General features: G+C 35.9%; 1 protein-coding gene across 1 annotated transcript in view; it reads left to right on the top strand.

Annotated features, from left to right (window-relative positions):
- The window catches only part of LOC105106353 (regulator of nonsense transcripts 2), a 70,460-nt gene that overhangs the window by 13,414 nt on the left and 40,173 nt on the right, over nucleotides 1-16,873 (top strand). Inside the window, 2 exon segments of the mRNA XM_064479352.1 lie at nucleotides 693-778; nucleotides 11,782-11,890. Of these exon segments, the coding sequence (XP_064335422.1) occupies nucleotides 693-778; nucleotides 11,782-11,890 (195 nt within the window).

The raw sequence follows: 16,873 nt of genomic DNA, 5'->3' as shown, positions 1-16,873 counted from the left end.
AGAACATATACCTCTCCTAGCTTTTCTTCTACACTAATATTAGATGTTAGATATACTGATGAAATAGTAAATATATTTTTGTTATTAAAATATAGACTAGTGGGTTGCTATACTAAAGAACAGTTGTTCTAGTCCTATGATGTTGTTTCTTCAGTTTAAGTTACCAGATCTGATTGTCAACAGCAAACCTTTTAGTCTTATGCTTACATGTTTCTGTGGATAATTAGTGTCTCTCTCATACCTAGTTTGTCTTTATTCCTTTTTGATTAACCTTATTAAGAGTAATTTTCTTGTTTCTGGGTTCTTGCTACTTTATAAAATTCTTTCAGAAAACTTTCCTGATATTAATATTGATTTACTTAACTTTGATGAGGTCAAAGGCATTCATTGCACATTTCCTATAGTTATTTGCCAAACATCTCATGGTAGGTCTTTAATCTACCCACTTGAAGTTCTGTTTCTAACACTGGGTTGTAATTAAAAGTTTATGAAACATATTTTGAGATGTATAAGGAGATAGGAGTTTAAGCTTAGTGATCTTTTAAGTTTGGGTTGTGTTTGTAATACTGGTGTCTTAAAACCATTTTGAACTCTTTAGGACTACTAGAAATCCATTGTAGCAGGCAGGGTTTCTCCTTTCAGTAGCTAAGTTGAGATATTTTTAAGAAAAAAGTTTGCTTTTTCTCCTATAGGCAGCAATGGATTTTTGCATGAACATGAACACAAAAGCAAATAGGAAGAAGTTGGTACGGGCACTCTTTACAGTTTCCAGACAAAGGTAGGTATTAAGGAAAAAAGGGATTTTTGTGTTTTTACCCTGCAGTGATGATTGTAAGATTTAAGTTCTTACTTAATTATTATCTCTTTAAAAATGTCCCTTGTCAACAGAAGTTATTATTATTGTTAGCGTATTTTCTAGAACTTGTTTCTCATTGATTTTTGTTCATTTGTTCATTGGCTCTAGTGGAAATATTTCTTCCAATGCTTTCCTGTTATTTCAAGAGAAAATGTTTAAGAATAATAGGAACTTAATAGCTTAATCCTTGTTAGAAGCAATAGGTTTACATTTTTGCCTCTGAGGAAAAAAATAATAAATGATATATATTTTTTTGGAGAGTTTTCATTTTGTGGAGAGATCAGTCTAAATTGAGTGTATCTAATTCTCAAGAGTTGTGTTTAAATGAAAAATTTCAAGTTTTTTTGGTAATTATGATAGTTTTGAATTGGTAGTGTCATTCGTGATTATGTTGCTAGTAATTCAAGAAGCTTACTCAGTTGCATGGTGCTTTTAGAGAATCTAATACTCCAAGTTACACTGAATTTACACCACCTACATCACCTGCGTATTTAGGACCACAACAGGTCATTGACTGTGGACTTCAGGAACCTGGAGGAGCTCCATCTCTGTTTATTCAGCAGTGAATAATTAGAGGATTTTGTTGTCTGTTACGATGATTACATACAACATAGCTAAGATAGATACTTTCCACAAAGGGTAAGAATCCTGAGGGATTTCACTAAAGGTTTCTTAAGCAAAATTTCAATTTGGTTCATTCATCGGTCTCTTATTGGTAAAATTTCTCAGTGAACCAAATCACTACTTTTTTCTTCTATATTGGTTTTTATCTCCTATCAGCAGCTTTAATTAATATGAGCATTTGGTTTTTCATTTTAGTGGGGCAAAGGAGGTGAAATGTGCTAATGTAGTGAGTAGATAATTCAGAAATTGAGAAAATCATAGATGAATTATTTTTACTATAAAAAGTTATATATTGCATTTCATCAGTTATAAGGTGCACCATTATTTCATGTACAACTAAGAGAGAAAAAAAATATTGCCAGTTATTTTTAAGGCTTTGATTGTAAGACACATCCTGCTTTGAAACTCAAATATTTTAATATCTTGGACCAGTTTTTTTCAAGTGATGCTTTTCTTGACCTATACAATGGAATGTTTACTTTCATAGTTTTCTTTTCAACTATTTATTTGAATGAAGAAACATGCAGTAACAATTATCTAGACTTTTAGCATAAAATGAACCAAATTTAGCAAAAATAAAAGGCATTGTTAATGAAAAGAAATTATTCAGCAATAGTTAAGTAGTTTACTTATAAAAGAGAATTTTGCCTCCCTGTAACCCCGTTCCATCCCACTTCACCATCCCCACCCCCCAAATGCTCCTCAGGAACTATACACTTTTACCTGTTCTAACGCCAGTTATGTCCTTTATAACTGGATTTATCTGCTTAGCTCACAGCTGCAAATTAGAAGTAGTTGGAATGTGCTAGAAACAGTCTTGAAAGTAGTAGGAAGTAAAACTTTATGGCTTGAGAGGACAGGAGAAAAATAAAGATGCAAATTCTTAAAATGCATAGCCTCTTAGAACCATGAGAAAGAGATCACATAGTCTTACACACCTGAAATATGTAAGTATAAAAATTTAGGTTTCTTGCAGTCAGCCTGAGCGATCAAGAAAGGTTAAATTAAGTTGTAAAACTTACTCATTCATCAAGGATCTGTAATATGTTGTGATTAGTGCTGGAGATGCAGAGGTGCACAAGACAGAGTCAGCTCTTGTACTCACATAGCTTATGGTTTGGAGAGGGAGAAAAAGAGGATTTAAGTGCAGTTACCAAGAAGAATTCCAGCATTATTTATAGAGTATATAACAAGTGGAACTGATTGAATCAGTCTCAGGGGCCAGAGAAGGCTGCTTGGAACAAGGGTCATTTAATCTGAGTCCTGAGAAAGGGCTGAGCTAGGCTAGGGGTGGATGAGGAAAGGGAACGTAAAGGGCATTTCTGGCAGAGGCAGCCATGTGTGCAAAGAGCCAGAGACGGGAAGGGCCACGCATCAGACTACTGCAGAAACCGCCTCCTTGGCTTCCATGGGCATTGTCGTGTAGACTCAGCTGCAGGAAGGAGGCCGCGTGTACTTCTCATCCCCAGCACTTAGTGCGGTGCCTGACAGGTAGAGGCTGATAAAATTATGCGACATGATGTTTGATGCCCTTCCTTATCTAGCTCCCTTTCAGCTTCTTCAGCCTTCACTGTAGCCACTCTCCTTGCAAAATCCTGATCTGTAATGATTTCTTGAATACCCTTTGCTTTCTACTTTCAAGCCTCTGCTTTCTACTCCATCTGGGATATCTTGTATTTTCCCACTGAAAATCTCTGGCTTAGTCTTGAGCTCTTAACATAAGAATTATCTTCCCTGAACAACCATCCTTATTTACATATGTACAACCTGATACACATGGGTGCTTTTTTATAGACTTTCAACATAATGTCTTCATAATATGAAGAATTAAGCACATTGCATTAGGCTTATTAGGTACAGCTCAAAGTTGGTTTGCTGCCTGTATCCCCATGAAACTGTAAAAACTATGGTCTGTTTAAAAGAGGACTAGAGCTCTTCATTTTGAATGTCTCCGACACCAAGTATTGTATTTGATACATAGTAAATGCTTGAAAATCCTTGATGAATTAACACTGGTCATTAGCAAATTAAAAAATTTTTAAAAAAACACAAGTGATGCGTTCACAGCACTCAGAACCCTGAAATGTAAAACACTATGCTGGAAAATAGCCTTCCTGTCCTTGTCTCTCCATCTACCTAATTCCTGATGCTCCCAATGGGAGCCACTGTCTTGATTCTTGCATACCCTTCCAAAGTTTCTTTTGCAGGTATAAGAATATGCAGTTAAGAGATCTTGTATTTTCTGTTTTTTACACAAAGGGCAACTTACATCTATTGTTCTGAACTTTACTGTTTTCACGTAGCAGCATATCTCAGACATCTTTTCATATCAATACGTAAAGATTTCCCTTGTTCTTTACTTTTTTTTAAAAAACATTTTTATTGATTTGTAATCATTTTACAACGTTGTGTCAAATTCCAGTCTAGAGCACAATTTTTCAGTTATACGTGAACATACATACATATTCATTGTCACGTTTTTTTCTCTGTGAGCTACCATAAGATCTTGTGTATATTTCCCTGTGCTATACAGTATAATCTTGTTTATCTATTCTACAATTTTGAAATCCCATTTATCCCTTCTCACCCTCCACCTCCTTGGCAACTACAAGTTTGTATTCTATGTCTATGAGTCTATTTCTGTTTTGTATTTATGCTTTGTGTTTTTGTTTTTGTTTTTAGATTCCACATATGAGCGATCTCATATGGTATTTTTCTTTCTCTTTCTGGCTTACTTCACTTAGAATGACATTCTCCAGGAGCATCCATGTTGCTGCAAATGGCGTTATGTTGTTGGTTTTTATGGCTGAATAGTATTCCATTGTATAAATATACCACAGCTTCTTTATCCAGTCATCCGTTGATGGACATTTAGGCTGTTTCCATGTCTTGGCTATTGTAAATAGTGCTGCTATGAACATTGGGGTGCAGGTGTCATTTTGAAGTAGGGTTCCTTCTGGATATATGCCCAGGAGCAGGATTCCTTGTTCTTTACTTTTAAAGCTACAGTGTTTCTTTTTATGAATGTGCTATATTAACCACTTCCACATTCTGTTTTTGCCATTGTAAACAGTTCTGTATTTGTACTTCCCCTTTCTTCTTTCTCCTCTTCATTGTGTTAGCTAGTGGTTTATTCATTTTAGTTTTTCACACACACACACACACACACACACACACACACACACACACACACACACACACACAAGCCCAGCTTCTAGATTACTTATGTATTCTACTGTTTTCTTATTCATTATTATTGACTTTTATCTATTTTCTTCTTACCTTTATTTTGTTCTTCTTTTTTTCCTTTTGCTCTTTTGGGGGGCATTTAATGTATCTTCTAACCTTGGTTTTTGCTGTCTCTCTTAGTTCTGACATGTAGTGATTTCTCTTTTTATGTTTTCTAGAAATTCTCCAATTTTAATTTATTTTTCCATTGTTATCTAAGGAGATGTTAAAGAGAGGCTTGAAATTTCCAGGTAGTGGAACTTTTGTTTTCCAGCTTGGTTAATAATTCATATTTTTATTGCACTGTAACTAGAGAATAATGTTATTTTTAGTTTTGGGATAATTTTGAAATTTTCCTTGTGGCTTATTGTATAGTTTTCATGAACATTCCACAAACATTGTTGAAAGAGGGGTGCCTCCCTTTTTGTGTGGCATTTCCTCCCCTCCTTATCCCTCCAAAGGCCATGAATCCTAGGGAGTGTCTTTATTCTTCTCTCTGGCCAGGATTCCCTACTTGTCCGTTTAGCCCATCCAGCCTGGGTGACCAGAAAAACCAGAATGAATTATCTGATAGTCACCTGAGTGCCCTATGACTGTGAGGCCCCGAAGGTTTCATATATATGTATTTGTGGTAGAGAATTTAGCTGTCTTACCTAATCTGTATAGTTTGGTTTAGGAAACACTAAACTAGGTAACTTTTTAAGGTTCTTTACAGTTCTTATCTTTAAAATAAAGTTTTATTGGGATATAATTCACATAACCATACAGTTCACCCATTTGAAGTGTACAGTTTAGTGTTCTAAGTATGTGCAACTATCACAACAAGAAAATTTTCTAAAACATTTTCATCCTCTTATAAGTAATCTTATATCCATTAGCAGGCAATTCCATTCCCTCACTGCCCACTCTCTTGTCCTGAGAAACCACTAATTTACTTTCAATCTCTATGAATTTATTCTGGGTATTTCCTGTAAGTGAAGTTATAAAATATGTGGCCTTCTCTCACTTAGTATGTTTTCAAGATTCATCCATGTTGTAGCATGTGTTAAAATGTCCTTCCTTTTTAAGGCTGAATAATATTTCATTGTATAGATTTTGTTTACCCATTTGTCATTTGATGGACATTTGGGTTGTTTCTACTTTTTAACTATTATGAATAATTCTGTTGTGACTCTGTGTGTGTAAGTTTCCCGACATGTTTTCAGCTCTCTTGAGTGTATACCTAGGAGTGGAACTGCTGTGTCATATGGTAACTATGTTTGACATTTTTAGTAACTGCTAAACCGTTAGTACACCATTATTCACAGTGCCTGCACCATTTGACATTCCCAACAGCAATGTATGAACGTTCCAGTTTCTCCATATCCTCACTAACACTTGTCACTGTCCCTTTTTGATTGTAGCTGTCCTAGTGACTGTGAAGTTACATCTCTGTCTCATTGTGGATTTGATTTGCATTTCCCTAATGGCTAAAGATTTTGGGCATCTTTTCATGTGCTTATTGGTCATTTGTATGTCTTTGGAAAACTGCTCAAATCCCTAACCCCTTTTAAAGTTACTATTTGTCTTTTTATTATTGAGTTGTGAGTTTTTTATATATTTTTTGTACTGTCCCTTATCAGATACAATTTACAGATGTTTTCTTTTATTCTGTGAGTTGTCTTTCCACTTTCTTGGTATCATTTGCAGCACAAAAGGTTTTAAAATTGATTTATTCCGTCTTTACAATTCTTAATGGCCTGATCTGATACATTATTTTAATTTCCTGTTATGTTCTTCCTTCATTAAATAAATAGTGGTTTAAAAAATCTCAGAAGACATGGTATCTCTTAGCCTATTAATTTGAAGGACTCCACAGAAATGAAATCTACTAGAAATCCCCTTATATATTTACATATCATTCTGTAGTTAATATGTAGTATAATTATCCACACATATAATTGAAATTTCACATGAAGTGCTTATATCTTACGTACATGTGTGTACCCACCACCTAGATCAAAAAATGGAGCATCCCCGGGACCTCTGAAGTCTCCCGCACCTAATCAGACTTCCGTGTCTAAAGTCAGTCAGAATCGGGGAAAGTACCTAAGAATCTCTTAGTTCCTGGTTTTAGACAGACGAACCTGGTATTGGCTTTGTGACTCTGAAGCCATATGGTTTTAGCCACATTTTAGCAGATGGTTGGATGTTCAGAATACTCTTCAGAGGTGGGTGCTTCACTTGAATCTTGAACAGCTTTTCCCGATCCAGCCCTTAGGAGCGTTTGCTGCAGTTTTTGTGAGGGACTCTAATTGGACCCCCTTCCCCTTGCTAAAAAATGAAAAAATGAGTTTTGGGAAATCTGTTAGCATGGTATACCACCTGATGGCACTGTTGCACTGGGAACATCAACGTTGTGAAAAAAGTCAGCAGAGCATTTGGTTGCCTGTTCAGGGTAAATGGTCACAGTCTTTTGTTTTACTATATTTTGTCTTTTTTGGAATATCATCGGCTTTGTGCTTCTTATGAAGAAAAATCTTTTGTATTCTTTAATTGACCAGTAACAATGTTCTTTCGCATTAATTTTTCCCTAGGCATTTTTGAGCACAGTGATAATTATAATTAATAGTTTTCAACAATCAACTTCTTTAGATTTTAAAAGAGAGAGAAAAAAGCCGGACATTTCTTTTAAAAAGCTGATTGATGACGAGATAAAAGCCTTTAAGATTCCTCTCTTCTCCCTCAGGAACAGAAGTGTGTGTCATTCTGCATTTTTGTCATTGTTGTTAGTGACGAGGTGTTTACTTGCTTGATGATCATTAACTGCTAGTAGAATACTTAAAATGTGTGATTGAGGAGACCTTGAAACTATAAGCAAGATTTTGTTATTGTTCTAGAAATGCATTCTTTTTAAGTGGTTCACTCGTTAACTGTTGGTCAAAATGATTATCACTCTCCCAGAAGGTTATAAAATTCAGTTTTCAAAGGAAGGATCTAAGTCTATTTTCTAGTTCACTTTTGGAAAAGTCAAATAAAATATATATCTAGCTTCAAATTTAACAGAATTTGTTCTTTATGTTGATGAAAGTGTTTTATAACTTTCATGTGATTGAGGTGGCATTTAGCACTCTGTTCCCTTTTGGGCTTACATTTGTAGGAAGGTAGAAAAGCACACTTAAGAAAGTACATGTTTTTTCAGTGTTAGTCCACTTAACATTATTTACAAAAGGGGATCTTATTCTGTGAAGTAATGAATGAATGGTCCCAGAACTTGAAGATTTATGTAGGGCAGGGTGACATGGAGTATCAGCTATCCACTTCATTGTAAAAGATACAGTGGAAAAAAGGAATTTTAGGAAGTTGTCAGTTTAAAAAGGATTTGGTGAGTTTACAAGTAGAGGATTCTAAGCAAGTGCAGTATCTAACTTTACTTCCATGTGACCAGTTCCAAAAGAAACAAAAACCAGAATTACAACTACCTAGAAAGGCTTAATTAAAAGAGTTAAGATCTTTTAGGGAACCCGTAAACTAATTTTTAAATTCCTATTGAAGCTGAAAGCACTGACCTGTGTTCATGGATAGCATAGGCTGCTTTACTTTAAAATGGATGGCTCTACCTACCTTTCCTTTGGGGCTGGAAAAAGCTTTGAAGTAGATTGATGTAATTGGAAGAAGAAAAAAAATATGAAGCAAGGTATAGGTGACTTCCCCAGGAAAGAAAAAAAAAGGAAATGACATAGTTTGGTTAAATTTTTTTTGATACTGCTTGTTATAATCTCAAATTTTATTGAAAGAGACAACCAAGTTTAAAATTAATTTTATGAACTCAAGAGCTAGTTCTTTAAAAAATAAAATCCAAGTGGAGAACTATTTAGAAAATTTTTTTAAAAAGTATCAAAAAAGTTTAAGAATGAGCCAGACAGTGTGCTAGAAATATTTAAAAACCACTTGAAAACCTTAGATAAGTTTTTGGAAAAGTATGTATTTTCAAAATTGATTCATGACAAAGTTAAATAGGCCAGTGATCATTGAAGGAAATGTAGAAAGTTTCAGACTAATTTCTCTGCAGTATCATTTTTTCCAAAGCATAGGTAAAAAACCTTGCCATTTTATAACATGAAGAAATAGGTAAAATCTTAACAAAAAAAGAGCAAGGAAGTTACAAGTATGGCCCAATCTCATTTTTAAATGCTGATACAAAAATTCTAAGTAAAACACTAGTAAATTATATTAAATAGTATATTAAAAATTAAAATCCAGCATAATCAAAGAGCACTGATCTTGGGAGTGAAAAGATACTTATTAATATATATAACATCAGTAGGGAAAATAAGAAACTGATTTTCCCATTAATTGCATAAAAGATAATTATTGATAAACTAGCTCTTGTTCGATAAAATACAAAACTTGAATCAAATTTAATATTCTTATAAAAATAGGTTGATACTTCCTCATTATGATGAAAAGTATTTTAGACTAAAAGCTAACAGTATAGTTAATTGTGAGATAACCAGAGATATCCATTTATATAACAGATACCTGTCTAGCACCTGCTGTGTTCCAGGCGCTGTTTTTAGTGTTGGCAAACTGTTTCCCATGGAGTTTATGTTCTGATGGGGAAGGGTGACAAACAAGATAGCAACAAATGTAACAAGTAAATCATATGTTACAAGATGATAAATTCTATTTTTTTTAAAAACAGCGTAGGGTAGGGGGTTTGGGGGTGGGGTCGATTTGCAGTTTCAGTGGCCTGTTCAGAAAGCATCTCAGCGAGGGGATGTCATTGGAACTAAGATTTGACCTTCATGAGGGAGTAAGGGGCGTGGATATTCGGGAAGGTGTACTCCAGTGAATGAGGACAGCTTGTGCCTGAGGCTCTGAGGAGGATTAGGGGGAGACCGGTGAGGGTGCAGCTGTGAGCAGGGGAGAATAGTAGGAGATGAGGTCAGGTTGAGCCTCCTGACCCCCAGCGCATTGCCCTTTGTTATCCCATGACCTCAACTCTTTTGAGAATTAAGTCTTCTGACCTGTGGTTGTGGTAGTGTGGGAGAGATGGAACCTAGGGTTAGGGTTAAAGTCCTGTATTTGTAATTGATCATGAACTGAAAAAAAAAAAAAATTGTTGCTAAAGTGGCTATGAAAAACCTAGTGTTCTAGCTAAGATATAGTAGTGCTATATTAAAATACAGTATTCTAACTAAAGTTTGAAAAATTTAGAAAGTAATTTGATATTAGTATGAATCTGTAGATTATGCTAGAAAATTAAGTGTGCAGTTGCCCTAGGCTTTCTTTTCTTTTTTCTTTCTTTTCTTTTTTTTCTTTTCTCTTCTTTTTTTTTTTTTCACTAGCAGACAGTAAGAAAATTATTATGTATGTGTGAGATTACAGGATACCTAATTTTTATAATATCATCAAGGAGTAGTGTGACCCATGTGTGCATTTGCTCTGTAACAGGAGCTTAGCCTTCAATTGATAAAACTTTAAGATAATTTAAGGAAACATTTACAGTAAAACTTAACATTAAATGTTTTGATTCAGTTCATTACATAATAGAGTGTACTTTTCTTTAAAGAAGGATATAATGCATTTAAAATTTATAGAGGTACTACTGCAGAACCACCACATTGTTGACTTCTCTCAATATCTATACCCTTATTTCTAAAATGCTGATTATATTATCTACCTGATAGGGTAGATATTAGGATCAGCAAGATAAATAATGTATATTAGATACCTAGAATGGGGCTTGGCACATTGGTAAGAACAAAATAAATGATAATTTTTTTTTAGTGGAGTCACTGGGGATTGAACCCAGGACCTCATGCATACTCACCATGCACTCTGCCACTGAGCTATACCTGCCCCCGAAAATGATAATTTTTTTTAAAAAATTGTAGTGGCCAAAGAGGAGTACAAAGTTTTGGAGGCCCTTCTGCATGAATTTGAGCATTTTTCTCTTTTTGACTTCACCTTTGAAATTTATCTCCGTTCTTCCTTCCTTCACTTCTCCCAGCTAAGGCTGAGTCTGTCCACACTGGGAGTTTTCCAGATCTAATTCTAAGCCTTTCGTGGTATGCAGGGTTTGCTATGATGATCCAGCCATTTTCATGTCCTGTTCTATAGTATCGTGGTATATCCAGGGAGGTTTAGGACATATATAGTTATTTGTAGCTGTTCTAAATGGCTTCAGGTTATAGTATTTGAGCTCTTGTTTTGAATTTGTCTAGTTTTCCCCTTTCCTTCCTTCCTGTCAGCTCCCATTACTTCCTGCTGTCAGTGCAGCTGCTTGTTAGTTCCTCATGGCTTCTCATCCTCAGAGTCTTACCTGCTGAGTGTTGAGTTATTGGATAATCAGGTTTCATAAAATAATGTCCCTGGAAGGAATGGAATATAAATTCTAGCTTGTGTGTTGATTCTGACTGGTTGTGGCTGCCTGGAGTGGTAGATTCTGGAGCTGTACCCAATTTTGATGAGAAAGTGCTCTGAAGAGGGAAGGGGGTGGCAGTGTTAGTGACCACATATTTGCATTTATTGAGTAAAGAGTAAACAGGCCCTGTGTGAGAATCCGGGTGGCTTCTGTAATGGGTAAAATAAGTTGGTGGGTTTTGTGATTTTTTTGTGCGTGTGTGGTTGTGACTCCTTAGATGCCTTTTTGGTTATGGTTACCTTTTTACTTTGCATCGAGGTTTCCAAATAACTTACCCATGGATAAATGAAAGAAATGATTTAAAAGAAATTTGTACTATTTAAGTTACCTTTAGGTTTGTTTACTCAGTGATTCTGTGATTAAAAATTTAAACCATGCTTTCTTCTCTTGGTATTTTATATTTTATCAAAATTGCGTGCTCAATGAAAATTGCAGGTGTGCGATAAATGCACTGAATGGAAAATACCAGGTTGTTAATAAACTTTCCCAAGGCAAGTTGAATTTCCAAATACTTCACTACGGTGGCAATAAATAGGCATGTCTGTATGATTATTAGTTGTTATAATCATCTAATGTGTGAATATATCTGAGAAAGTTTAAACTTTAAAATGAGTTATTTCTGGTGTGCCTTTCCTTTTACACGTATCACATATAACTTTTGCAGGTTGGATTTGCTCCCATTTTATGCAAGATTGGTTGCTACATTGCATCCCTGCATGTCTGATGTAGCAGAGGATCTTTGTTCCATGCTGAGGGGGGACTTCAGATTTCATGTATGTATTTAAGCATTTCTTTTGTAATATATATATATACCTATAAGTTGAGTGAGGATTCTTTAGTTTAAGAATATGATTGTTTTATTGGTAAGCATGTTTTGAAACTTGATGGTGGTATAACAGTAGAGAATGTATAGGCTTCTAAGTTTTTAAAATGTAAATCTGCTCAACAGATTGAAATTGATAAATGATATTCCAATTTGGAGGTGAGCTGTGGCTGCTACCTTGTCTTCCCATTGTAGATAGCGCATGTTTTGCTTTTGTAAAGTAAAAACTATCCTCCAAGATCAAGAGAGCCAGCAGGCCTCATTGGTGTTCCCAGAAGAAACATAGGATTGTGTGTTGAGTCAGGCCACAGTGCCTGTAGGATGCCCGTTTAGGTGTTGGGGGTCCAAATGTTTGGGGCACATAAGTTGCATAAATGCTCTGACCTTAGTGAATGCTGTCATAGACCATGTTTTTATTGACTCTTGCCTTAAGAATCTTTACCTTAGATAGTGGTGAGTTTCTTACAGGGTATCCTGGTAAGTACCAGGGACCTGTTACCAGACAGCTTCCCCCTCTAGTCTGAGGAGTCTTAACAGACTGCCTGCTAGTGGTTCCGGCAAACCCACGTTTCCCATCGTCTTGTGGATGCAGGCTCGGTAGGAGTAAAATGACACCTCAGAGGTCACGTTAGAAAGTGAACATGGGTAGACTTGGGAAAGACATGAAATGCAAGTGTTCGTGTATGCCCGTGGAAAAATTGTGCTGATAAAATTAAGCTTAAAAAATTTAGCTTTATAGCAAGTTGCTTGGAATGCAAATAAATGTTTGCTGTGCTCAACACACACTTTGTTGCACTCACTGCACACAGATCAGCAGTGTTGCTGAGCACCCAGAGCAGACCTCATTCCTGAGGTCAGGAATGTCACAGTGTAATTGGGAAGATAAAGCATAAATACAGAAACAAGAGTGAAATAAAAAATTAAATTCTAAATATATCTGGTATTATAAGGAATTACGTGCTTAACTGCCAAGTGAATTGTTGGAGACTTAGTGCCTTGAGTCCAGAGGAAGCAAAGGTCTCTGTGAGGAGCGGAATGAAACTCTAAAGGCTTCTTGCCGTAGGCGTTAAATTGTCAGTATGAGCTTTGTGGGTAAGATTTTTCTGCGCCAGCTTTTGCTGAAGTGTGTTTCACATTTTCATAGCTAATATTAAGTGAGGATAGGTTTCTATGTTAAAGTAAGTTTGGAAACACTGAGATAAAGAAAGTGAAACGGTTTTGCTTTTGTTTTATTTTAAGAGTCCTCAAAACTTTAATAGGGTAATGAGCGCTGTGCGCCTCCTGGAAGGGGCTGAATGTAGTCAGTCAGAGGACGCACTTCGATAAATGCTAGTTCAGGTACAGAGGCCTTCAAAATCATGATATTGTTGATATTTTTAATCCCACGATACAGATACAGTCTGTTTCACTAGCAGGCGGTATGACTGTATTTTTTGAGTTACATGGATACAGCCTTCAACCAAAGCCACAAACAACACATAAGTCGCCAGACCAAGCATAATGAGTGCTTTTGATGAGAAACCTAAAATTAAGAAAATTCTGTTCATGTGTACTTCCCCCTCCTGTCTTTGAAGGTTGGGGTGAGAGTTAAAGGAGGTGGCATTTTTGTTACTATTGTAAGGTTTCGTTACAACTGGCTAAGACTAGGTTTCCAGAGTTTACTTTGGGAAGCGCTGCTCTTGGGAGGGAAGAAAGGGCACTTGAGGTCCTTGATCACCTCTGCTTCCTCCAGCATCTGTCCTTTCCCACCCTCAAACCAGTAGACTTTGCCATTGACTTTTTATCAGGCAATAAATGTGCTCAGCAGTCCTTCAATGAAAGTAAAATAAAAACAAGAAAACTTCCTCCGCTTCCCTTTCCCCATCCTCTTTCATTTCCTTCTTGTTTGAGTGTTGTAGGGTGTACTTGTCTCCTCTGCTCTGACACGTCCTCCCATCACAGCGCCCTGGCGGAAGCCACCAGTGTCCTCCCAGTCGCCTCTTCTTAGTTGATGTCCCTGCAGATTCTGAACTGCTGGACGCTTCCCGCCTTTTAGGAAACCATCATCCTGCTAGCTTTGTAACTTTGGCCATTACTTAAAAGCGCTAAACCTCAGTTTCTTGTCTATTAAATGGGGTAGTTTGTATCTTTTAAAATAGGATTGTTCTTACTGATTAAACAAGGTAATGCATATAAAGCTCATCACCCAGCACCCAGACATAGATGTCATTATAATAATTATCCCTTCTCAACCACCACGCTCTCCTGGTTCTCATTTATGACCACTGTCCTCAGGAACATCCTTCTCTCTCTTTTCCAGCTGAGTTTATGTATTGCTGTTCTTCCCCCAGACTTTCTTCCTTCATCCTCCTTTTTGATGGAACACAGTTACCTGGGGCTCAGTTCACAGCTGTTTCCCAGCAACCTCACATACACACCTGTTGCCAGAATGAATCTCCTGGTGCTTCATTAAGTTCTCATGTACTTCTCGCTAAATAAGTCCATAAAACAAACTCTATTATTTTCTCTCAAAAATTTCTTTTTCCTTTTCTTCCTCATACCAACTTCTATATGCTTCCTGTAAAGTTACAATATATTTTATCTAATTACTTTAGTTTTGCTCCTCTGACATTCATGAGCCTGTGTTCACCACGTTCCATTGCTGTGTCTTCTGAAACACCTCCTCAAGCCTGGCGTCTCTTCTTTACACGCAGCGCCACTGTCTTTCTCTCTCCGTGGCTTGAATTACAGAATAGCTTTTTAACCAGACTTCTCCACCTCTGCCTTCTATCAGAGGTAGAGATGTATTGTCACAGTCTGATCCTGTTTGCCCCTTGCTTAAGAACCTCACCTGAAAAAGAAAGTTGGTTAACAAAACTGTATGAAATTTCAATTAGTAGTCAGAGAAATCCTAGTTCAAACAATGGATTTGCTAATTTGACTGACAGGTTAGTAAATGTACTAGAAATGAGAGACCGTTCACATGTACTTGGGGTTGGAATTTGGAGAAGGAATTTGGCAGTATGTTTCAGGGTCCTTAGAGGCATTCATACATTGGACATCTCTGAGAATCTGTTCTAAGTAAACAGTCCTAGGTACCCAAAAGAACTTGATTCACATAATTAGTTGTCATAGGGAAAAAAAGGGAAAATAACCTAAAAGCCCAGCAATGGATAAAAAAATGGTCATATAGGGGTGTGGGCATAGCTCAGTGGGAGAGCACATGGCATGCACAAGGTTCTGGAGTCAGTCCCCAGTTCCTCCACTAAAAAAGAAAAAAAGGGAAGAAAGATAAAGAAAATGGTCATATAATTACAATGTTAAAATGATAGAAAGTCATATTTACCAAAAAGCTTTCAAATCATGGAGAAGTGCTTTTGAGGGGAGGGGAGCAAGCCATAAAATCTTACACATAATAAATTTATAGTCATGTTAAAATGCTTGGAAATTGAAGAATAGAAAAAAATTATCAGTATGTTAGCTGTGGCTGTCTTGGATAGTGGGCTTATGTGAAATATTTTTTCCTTTCTAGTTTTGTGTATTCTTCAAATTTTCAACAGGGCCTACTTCTTTAATAACGGAGAGGACAACTTTTATTTAAAGACAGCCGTATCGCCCTTACTGATTGACATTTTTTAAATCAGTGGTTTTTCAGCAGCTTGTTTGATCAAGTCTCTCCGTTGGTAAAATAAGTTGACTACGTATCTCAATATAGGCATATTTATTTATAAATTATATGCATTTGCAATTCTACCACATATTTTATGTACATCATAAAATGTACAAAAGTTAACTTCAGAGGTATGAGATAAAAAACAAAAACAAAAATAGAAATTTCAAGATTTTTTTCCCCACATCCCAGTAAATCGAGTCTTGCCCACCCTACTTTGGAGATTAGTGTTCCATCGAATAAAATGAATGTTTATTTGAAGGCAAATTTACTTATTTATAGACTCAGTGCCTACTTAGTGTTTATTGTGTAGTAGATTTTTTCAAAAAGTTAGTTGAATGATTGAATATTTATGTGAAACCAGTAAATAGTGGAGGACGGAAAATAAAATCTTTGGATAAAGTTGTAGAGGGGCCAATCCAGTTTGGGGCAAAGGGTTCTTCCTTCAGGGGAATAATGAATGATAAGCTTTGGAAATTCTTACTTTTTATATGTTGATATATCCAAAGAGTTTTTTTATTAGTGTGTATGAATTTAGTTACTCAGTTAATCTCAATTTTAGCAGTCCAATAAATGAGTCATAGGGGGAAGGTATAGCTCAGTGGTAGAGCGCCTGCTTAGCATGCATGAGGTCCTCGGTTCAATGCCCAGTACCTCCGTTAAATAAATAAGTAAATAAATAAACCTAATTACCCCCAAATAAAATCAAAACAAAAAACCAAATTAAAAATAAAATCTTTTTTAAAAATACATGAGTTATAAGCACCATTTTTGCTAAATTTGGTTACGTAAACAAAATCTTGTGAGACATTTTTGAACTAAAAATAAACAAACATCTGTCATTTTATTATTTGTAAATGATGTGAAGAAACAGGAAACTTTATGGAGATGCTAAACTATTTTTTCAGCATTCTCAGAATCCACGGTCAGTGTTCCCAGGAATGTAGTACAATATGAAGTAGTTAGTTACATTGTATCTCCTTAACCTCCAAAGTATTTAAGAAGAGCTGTGAATGGTACACGATGCTACATGTTTTGATAGCTGTGATGCTCAGTAATACTTAAACTTTTATGTTCATGATACTCCACACACAAGTTGTTAAGACCTTGTGAATCCAGATTCACCCAAGGAGACTTTTTAAAAACATGTTATGTGTATTTCCAAGCCGTGTCCCTCAAAGATTCGTTAGTATATCATTTTTGAAATGCTTCTTTATACTTTTTGTTTGTTTCTACATTTCTTTAACTGTAAAAGGAACACGTTAGTGTGGTGTGATTTAGGAA

The sequence above is a fragment of the Camelus dromedarius genome, chromosome 26 (genome assembly GCF_036321535.1).
Source record: "Camelus dromedarius isolate mCamDro1 chromosome 26, mCamDro1.pat, whole genome shotgun sequence".
NCBI classification, from domain to species: domain Eukaryota; kingdom Metazoa; phylum Chordata; class Mammalia; order Artiodactyla; family Camelidae; genus Camelus; species Camelus dromedarius.
The sequence above is the reverse complement of the archived record's forward strand: the minus strand, read 5'-3'. Positions and strand labels throughout refer to the sequence as shown.